Genomic DNA, 8,800 nt, shown 5'->3' with positions numbered 1-8,800 from the left:
ATTAGGAGACTTGAAAAAGACAAATAAAAAAATATGTCAAACTCAACGCAGCAGATCAAGAAATCCTGATTTTTAGTATAGTATAGTCTAGTATCCTACACTTCCCATAACTCAGTTTCCTTTCTGTTGTACTTTTGTAGAGTACATGGCCAAGCCGAGATAACCCTGATGACATAAACATTCATTCAACAGGCAATACTTTCTTTCTTTCTACTTCAGACTTTAGAAAGTTGCCCCACAGCCACAGAAGACATTACTGAGAGAGGCAGTGAAACTGGAGTTTTGTCAGTTAAAATAAATAAATACAGAATTGACATTTTTGACTCAAATCACTAATATCCAGCCTTGGAACATAACCTTGTTCAACAGTATGTTGACTAGTCAATTTTACGGATGGTAGAGAAAATAAAACATATTGTTGCTTTTTTTAATATTTTTGTTTTAAAACAGATTTTTTATTTATTTATTTATTTGATGGCAGAGTCTAGCTCTAAAGTTGAAAAGATGACATTAACTGTCATCTTAAAAAGTGCCCTGTGAAACCTTTCTGCTGCAGGCTCAAGTGAGCTGTCATGTCTAAGTATGTGCACATACACCAACAACATCGAGCTGAATATGGACAGAACCTTGTTCTAAAGACGGAGGAGAGAGAAAGAAAAAGTGACTGGTTTGGTGCCCATCTAATCCACTTTAATTGACGCTTCTCAAAAATGCTTCTAAATGATTTTTTTAGGCTTAATTTCTATTTGGAAAAAATTATTAAGTGTGAACAGTACTATTGAGGGTTTGTGGGAAAAAAACAAATAAACAAAGGCTAATATGCACGTGGCCATTGTTACAATAATACTGTTTGGATAGGCACTGGTCAGCAGAACATCTAAGGAACCCCTAAATGCTACGTATACAAAGCAGTTATAAATATAGAGATGACAGGCTTCTACTTAGAATTCAATTACACATTCAAATGGTTTAACATGTTTTTTGTAGACAGCAGTCAAAAACCGCAAAATCTTCAGAATGTAAAACCTTAGACTAGAGCTGATCGGAGTTCACATTCACTATTAACACGAATGAAATTAACTTTTGAGATAGAAGGAAAAGCCAAAAACAAGCACAGGGCGCTGTAAAATAGATTATTCTTGGCAGCAGATAAATCCAGAGCTGCTTCCTAGTGCTGACACAGTGATGTACTAAAGAGTACGCCTCCTGTCTGTATCAAGATCCTATGAGAAAACCACAAGCGACAGGTTGAGCTCTGTACAGGAAATACCTATCACATGACACTGTAACTGAGCTTTTTGTAAGAAATTTATTTATTTCCAGGATAAAAACCCCTTGAGATGGACCATCTCGTTTTCGAGGGGGTTCTTTTTCAATGCACTGACACTGATTCTGTTACATACAATTTAAGGCGTGGCCAAATATATCATGATATAATATTAGAAATGACTCTCTACAATATTGAGTCTTGTATTTTTTAACAAAAAATATGGATACAAAGTTTAAAATATAACATTTCACTTATCAAAAAAGTGTATTGAGTGAAATGATGTTTTCATGTTTGGATCAGACGACTACAGGAGCTATAAAAGGCCACTTATGGGCAATAACGTTCATTCCCGGAACACTGAGGCTTTGTGGTTTTGGGTTCAGCAGAGTTATTTGAATTTCAAAAGCCCTCCTTCCACTATCAATCGTTTGATCAAGAGGCTGCAGCACCACCTACTGTATGCGTGTCTCGCACAGAGTAATGTAAAAGAAGCATGTGATGCTGGCCCACGGGCATTATTTGATAATTATCGGAATGCTGGTAAATCACATTAAAAAGGGGACTTGATCAGTGGTGTCAGCTCAGAGCCTGTATTCACCAAATTTCTGAGAATATCACTAAATCAGCGGTCAGGTGACAGGAACTTCAGCGTGTCATGACGCATTCGTCAAACGCAGATCACTGCTCCTTGTAAATGTATTCTATGTACAATGACTCCTTATTCCTGCTTTGAGGAAGTGCTACTAAAGTGATGTCTGTTGTTGGTGCTCCCCTTTTTCTCCAAAGTTCAGTAACCAGGCTCGTCTCTGCTTCAGTCCACTTTATCACACACTTGCAAAACTCTGTGGTTGAAGTCCTCTGGCTGGTCGGCGTATACGTAGTGTCCGGCTCCTCGGATCGTCTGCAGGTAGGACCGAGAACAGAAAGGGAAGCGGGTGATTAAAACAGGAGGCAATAGAGAGTATGCGTTGATGTCACTTCCCCTTCCGGAAGACGCTGGACTGAGTGGCAAAACATCTGTTACCATGGCCGCGTTTAGCAAACCAGGAGAAAAACAAGCGATTATTTGCTCAAATTAAAGGCAGTCGGACTCGACAGTGATCCTTACTGCTTACCAAAGAACCGGCGGTCCAGCTCTTTCCCATTTTAGATGTGTTGTTTGTGTTTTAGCTGATTAAAGCTAACACTGCTGCTCGTCTTTCTGCCACTGCCAGTGAGCGTAAATGCGTTCTGTGACATCACGCGCATACCCTATATATACAAAAAATTTAATATATATGTATGAAATCTTTTCCCATAATTCTTTAACAACACAATGCCTACCACAGAGAATCATTTGATCCTCTTTTTACATCTATCTTACATCTATCAACATATTGCTGATTATCAGTGGCAGGGAAGGAAGATCCATTGCATGCAGCTATTTTATCAAGTTATTTCTGGGATTTAAAGAACAGGAGCTAAAAATGATTTTGTCAGACAGCTGAACCATTCCATTATTATAACATGGAAGAATTAGAAGAAACAATTGTATGTAAATAGTTCAGTTATATTACTCTAATAATGACAATTATGACAGTGTGATGAGAGTATATTTACAACATAGGAGCGTTAATAATGTTAATACGGTCAATAATTTAGTATGAATGAACACAAGTACAAATGGAAAGGGAATTTTCAATTGATTTCCCCAATAATAACCACAAGTTTGCCAATTAAATAAAAATAAATTAATTAATACAATTTGCATTATGTAAACTATGATTAAAATACCACACCACTATATTTTCCCTCTTATTATCAGGTAAAAGCAGAGGAGGTTAAAGTTCAGAAAGCTGGTACATCCAACAGGAACTCATTCGCAGGAAAAGTAGCAGGAAAAATATATAAAGTCACAATAGGGCACAGGTTAGAAGTATGTGCACTTCCCTCTCTCTCATCCAACCATGAACTTACTATGATCTCCACATGAGACTGTGGCCTCATCTCTTTGATGGTGCTGCCCGAGTTGCTGTCTATGCTGGAGCGGGATCCGTAGATGATGGTGATGGGGATCTCAGGCTGAAGCTGGTCCATCCTCTGCAACATCGGCCTCTTTGCCCAGCCGTAGGGAACGGTCATACTCTTAAAAGCTGTTTCCCCACTGTCATAATACAGAAGAATAATTAACACAGCACATGCCAGCAAATGTTGATGACAAGGCATGACGTTACTTAGTAAAACTCTCAAAGGTACTGAATACATTGCAGTTACTAAGACAGGTAGCAGCAATGATGCTCGACAGGGAAACAGAGACAGACCTTGGGGTTTGCACGTTCAGGTGGTAGATGTACTCTGACACAGTATTGTCACTGAACATGGAGCAGAACTTCCTCTTGAAGTCAGGTCTCAGAGTCTGGACCAAAGTGGGGCCTGCAGGGGCCACAGAAGAGGCACTCTGTGTCAAAACCACGCATGTAGCCATTAAGAGACGAGGCTGCTTCATTACTTTTGACATGGTTATTAACAACGGGGAGGGCACAAAAAAAAAGGAACCACGGTTTGACTTGATTTCTCTTCTGGATCAAAACATTACAAATCAGCTTTAGTGGAACTGTTGTGCTCATCAGAAGACTAGTTTGGATTAGTAGTCAAACTAGTTTCCTGTATATTATAAGAACACATACATTAAGAACAATTATAAAAAAAATCTCTCAGCTAATAGAACCAAACCATTTTAATCATGCTCTCCAGAGCCGTGATTCAACCATACAGTCACGTTATTATTAACACATTTTCATTTCATACTGCATTTATTTTCATATTTCTCATTAATTTTCTCTCTGTAAGCTCCAGATGCTCAGCTACTCTTTCACATACCCTGCATTGATATTCCTCTCATTTTCATCTAAATAAACAGTTCTATGACGATATTGTGTCACTACCCCCTTTCCCCTCAGGGACCATTAAGGTTTCATCTAATCTTGCTGATAAAAACAGGTTAGAGGTCTCTGCTGTGGTACATTGCTATCTTATACCACCTTGTTGCTCCAGTCTTACCCAGTGGGCCGACCAGTCTCAGGCCAGCCAGCGGGTTGAAGGGACTGAACATGGCCCCTAGGGCTTTGATCCATACCGGGATGGGCTGGTCTGCCTCTGCTGAGTCCGGGCGCTCAGGAAATCCCCAGGGCTCCACCAGCATTATGTGCTTCACTCTGTAGGCCAGAGACAAAGAAATAAAATACACATTTTCCTGCTATTTGGGTTATTTCAAAGTCAAATAGTTTATACAGACCCACAAATATAAATTAACATGATTTAAAGAAATAGTTCAACGACTTGGAAAATTCCCTTATTTGCTTTCATGCCGAGAGTTAGATAAGAAGATGGATGCTAATCTAATATCAGCACTGATTTTATTTGTACAAAAAAGCTCTGTCCAGCAGCCTAACCTGGAGCACTTTCTTAATTTGAAATGTGTCTGAGAGAGAGAAGGTCCTGTACCCGGGTGCATTTTTGGAGTCATTTAACTAAGTTTATAATTTAATAGTACTGTTTTATTATGAACATACAATTGAATGGACCCCGGGAAGAAAAGCCAGTGTTTGTACTGGTGCTGATGGGGATCCTAATAAAGAAATTATATTCCATTAAAGAAAAATGTTTGTGTATGCGGTCAGTTATAGTTCTTAAACAGAAAGAAAATCGAAATTAGATGGGAAACTTGCCATCGGAGCTTCTCTACTTCCTTTAAATATTAGATATAGGTAGTTTTAATTAGGAATTTAAAATTCCTACAAAATGCTTTAATGTAAAATATCTCTTGCATCACACTTTAGTCTTTTTAGGCCATCAGTCAAGAAAGCTATGACTCTGTGGGTTAGCCCCGACTTTAAGACTTGTAACACGGGCATCAGATGATCAGACAGCTTGTTGGAAAACCTCCAGATTAGTTCAATTATCTTAAAGTCGACTTTGTAAAGTGTGATCACACTAGATTTATTATCCGTTACAAGCATCTCTTGTCACCATCACCATGTACACACAAGCTCTAACCACTGTTTACAATGGACGTTTTTTTTGTGACTTTCACTTTAAAGTACATTTATATTACAGTTAAACTGTGCCACATCACCGTGTCTTCACAGTCAGTCTGGTAAGTAAAAGGTTTCCCTAACCAATGGGAATAATGGCCAAAATACAGGCTGTAAAAACTACGGACACATTTATATTTTACAATTGCTCTAATTGACAATTATCACAGAGTCTGCAGTTCCCTTCGGCTCTAAGGAGGTTTTTAGCATCTTTAAGCTCGTTTTTCTGCTTTCCTGGCCAGCAAACATCAAAATAAGACTAAGCTTCTAACAGCCACTGTGATTAGCCTGCCCAGCACCACACGGCAGAAGACGAGGTTGCTGCCAACACCACTTCAACTAAATGCTAATATTCCTCCTTTTTGTGTGAATGGCCAACTGTTTGGGGAAACATGTTGACTTCACACAGTGATAATGTCAATCCTGTGTTTTTAGCTTGTTCCACTGCTCCAAAAAGGGTCAAACATCAATTAATTCAGCTTAAAATACAAGCAAAAAAACAGATTTCAAACCCCACCCCTAGGTTATCCATACATAATGTACATGGAAGAGATAATAATAATTACAAGCTGATCATTTACAGACTTCCTGATTTCTGGTGGTTAATGTCAAATGGCTGTTTGTTTACTTTTACTTAATCTGTCTAATCGTCTGACTTCTGTTTCTTGCCCTGCCTGAATTCTTTCCAACTGCATCACCAACTGTGTCTAACATTACACACCGTACATTTTGTTCCATTATGTTGTCATGTAACCAAACAGCAAACTTTCTCTTTAGGCCATAACATGAACAATGAGCACGGTTCAGCTTAAATAAGGACACGTGTCCTTGATTAAGAGCAACTCATGTTATAACTGAAAGGCCATTTGGAACGCTGAGATAAAAGTAAGAGGACAGGAAGAGGGATTTTTATTTTTTTTTTGCATTACTGATGAAGGAGGGTGATAAGGGATTGGGGACATTTTATCAGACGTCCCTTGGGGAGAGCTGGGTGCCTGCTGGAAACGCAGCGAGAGGAGATGATTCGGGAGAGATAGAGTCTGGTGGGAGGAGAAAGGCTTGGAGGACACTGCTGTTATCACGGGCTGCCAGCACCTCCAGTCTTACTGCTACAACTATATCCTGTACGCATGTTGGCACGGTTTGTTACAGTCATGTTACCACTAAGAGGGCAGAATCATTATTCAAAAACACTGTTCAATTCAGTCATTTTTCTCTTTCTGGGCAGGGTCAGCGTCTTTGTTCTTTTCTCAATAGACAGGCATGATTAAACTTGACAAAATCAAAGTCCACTACTCGATTATCCTGGGGCTTTCGGCTGTGTTACATGGCCTTCTTTCTTTTTGGCCACTTGGGGGCAGCTGAAACAAGCTGTGAACGTCTTGACCTTTTAAGTTTATATGGCGAATCTGATAGCAAACAGTTGCTGTTTTACACAACCAGCAGATACAAAGCAACATTATCATTCATTTGGAGTCGTGTTTGTGTCCACCTGATGAACCGAAATCCAATATTCCCTCTCTTTTAGCTGTTTTTGTTCTCTACCAAAATCATCTGGCTCTTTAGCTGCTAAATGCTCCACCAGCTAGTCTCCGTGTCTGTTTGGTGTTGAGCAGGTAGTGTTCAGTGGGTTTTTAGAGCTTTTTCTCTGAAACCAGCTGCCTGCTGTGGCGAAACTGACACTATAAGGGCGGTGAGAGTGAAGCAGAACAGTAACGTTGTGGCCGGACAGCTTAACACTGAGCTGAAAGTCACTATAAAGCTCCGTAAAGCCGAGGGGAGCTGGAGCTTTACCGATTCTCTGTCCCAGACTCAGTGAGACAAACAGGAGTTAACTTTTTACCATGTGCTTTACAACACTTTATCACATCTGAATCAATTAGTCAATCAATTTATTAGTTGATAACTACTTTAATAATCAATTAATTGTTTATGTAATTTTTAAAAGAAAAAAAACAAACATCCTCTGTCCTCATCTTGAGCGTGGGAACAATTTTAACATGTTATTGACGTTCCTGTGGTAATTTTAATAATATAAAAATGTGTCTGCATCACCAACCGCTGCACCTAACAATAATTAATTATTTAATGACAACAATAAAAATTTTGAATGAGCTCCTGTAAATAGTGCAAGACTCCGGCAAGATAAGAGGAGGCGGACTCTGTGTTTCCATCGGTGATGCTTGGTGCTCAAACTCAGTCCACACTGTTTCCCAAATGATTTTTACTACACTGACACCACTATCTTGTTGCAACTGTTTACATTATTGCAGATTCAAAAAAATGCACTGCAGAAATATTTCCTGGCTGTATCAATATATGTATACAAATATCTGTATATTTTGTTTTATTTATGTTATATGTGACCATATTCTAATATACATTTAATTATCTGTGTTCTGTGTGTTTAGCATGAAGGGACTATAAAATTTAACAACCACCTTGTGTGGTATAATGACAGATAAACTACTTTGATACCTTGAAAATACTCTTACCTATAAGAAAATCTAATAAGACAGCAGAGTAAAAGACGACTCAAGCTCGTGTTGAGATTCTGAACTCAAAATTTTACAAAAGCCTGCCAACCTCTCAGTGTCAGCCAAAAACTCTTATTTGCTTAATGTTTCAGAATGAACTACATCCACACTTCCTGACTTCCTTGGTATAACATTTATCACGTCAAATGCAGCTCTTATCGTCAAGATCAGCATCAAAGGATAAAAGACCCCTTTTAAATTAAAAACAACACAACCCTACAGTGAGATAAGAAAAATCCCATAATCGGCACCCACCTGTCTGGGTATTTAATAGAGTATGAAACAGCCAGGTATCCTCCCAGGTTGTGGCCCAGCAGGATCATGGATTCCAGACCCACTTTAGCCCTCCACTGCTCTAAAGACTCCACAAACTGGTCCTCTGCCTCCTCAGCGTCTGTGGAGAACAGAGGCCGGCTGCTCTGACCGAAGCCCAGCAGGTCCAGGGCAAAGACGGGGCGACGCTGCGAGAGGGCGTCCAGGTTCTGAGCCCAAATGCCCACGCCGCCTCCAAACCCATGGAGCAGAACCATGGGGGTTTTGTCTTTGACATGGTCACTGCTAAAGGTCAGGGTCCAAAGCTGGTTGCCGTTGGAGACTGGGACAGACTGTTTAGAGAAAGTGCTGTTTACACCTGAAAAGAAAGGGAAGAGCAAGGAAAGAGAGTTCATTGGTGAATCTTTAAGACCACGATGCATTGCCAGCTAAACACAGCAGAATCTGTGTGGCAGGGTTGGGGCTTTTGAAGATAAACCTCAATGTGTGTTTATATTTCTGAAATGGCTTTATAAAATGATTCTTCAGATCCAAATAATAATAAATAAAACATTTTACACAATTTACTCAAATTAGATGATTACAGATCATAACAAACACATTTTCACTGGATGCTGAATAATTAGGACAGGTGTCGGCTAATAAGT

General features: G+C 39.4%; 1 protein-coding gene across 3 annotated transcripts in view; it reads right to left on the bottom strand.

The window, feature by feature from the left end:
* Nucleotides 1-673: 673 nt before the first annotated feature.
* abhd5a (abhydrolase domain containing 5a) overlaps nucleotides 674-8,800 on the bottom strand; it is a 12,265-nt gene continuing 4,138 nt past the window's right edge. For 2 of the 3 annotated variants that reach the window (XM_046045453.1, XM_046045455.1), the window contains exons 5-8: nucleotides 4,310-4,464; nucleotides 3,571-3,682; nucleotides 3,227-3,413; nucleotides 674-2,171 (exon numbers count right to left, since the gene is read on the bottom strand). In XM_046045453.1, coding sequence (XP_045901409.1) covers nucleotides 2,082-2,171; nucleotides 3,227-3,413; nucleotides 3,571-3,682; nucleotides 4,310-4,464 — 544 coding nt within the window. In that variant the 3' untranslated portion in view covers nucleotides 674-2,081. Of the gene's footprint in view, nucleotides 2,172-3,226; nucleotides 3,414-3,570; nucleotides 3,683-4,309; nucleotides 4,465-8,135; nucleotides 8,588-8,800 lie in introns of those variants that run through there. The other variant, XM_046045454.1, reaches the window with a different exon arrangement.

This window comes from Micropterus dolomieu, linkage group LG03 (assembly GCF_021292245.1).
Source record: "Micropterus dolomieu isolate WLL.071019.BEF.003 ecotype Adirondacks linkage group LG03, ASM2129224v1, whole genome shotgun sequence".
Taxonomy (NCBI): domain Eukaryota; kingdom Metazoa; phylum Chordata; class Actinopteri; order Centrarchiformes; family Centrarchidae; genus Micropterus; species Micropterus dolomieu.
Note: the sequence above shows the minus strand (reverse complement) of the source record. Positions and strands in the feature narration are given on the sequence as shown.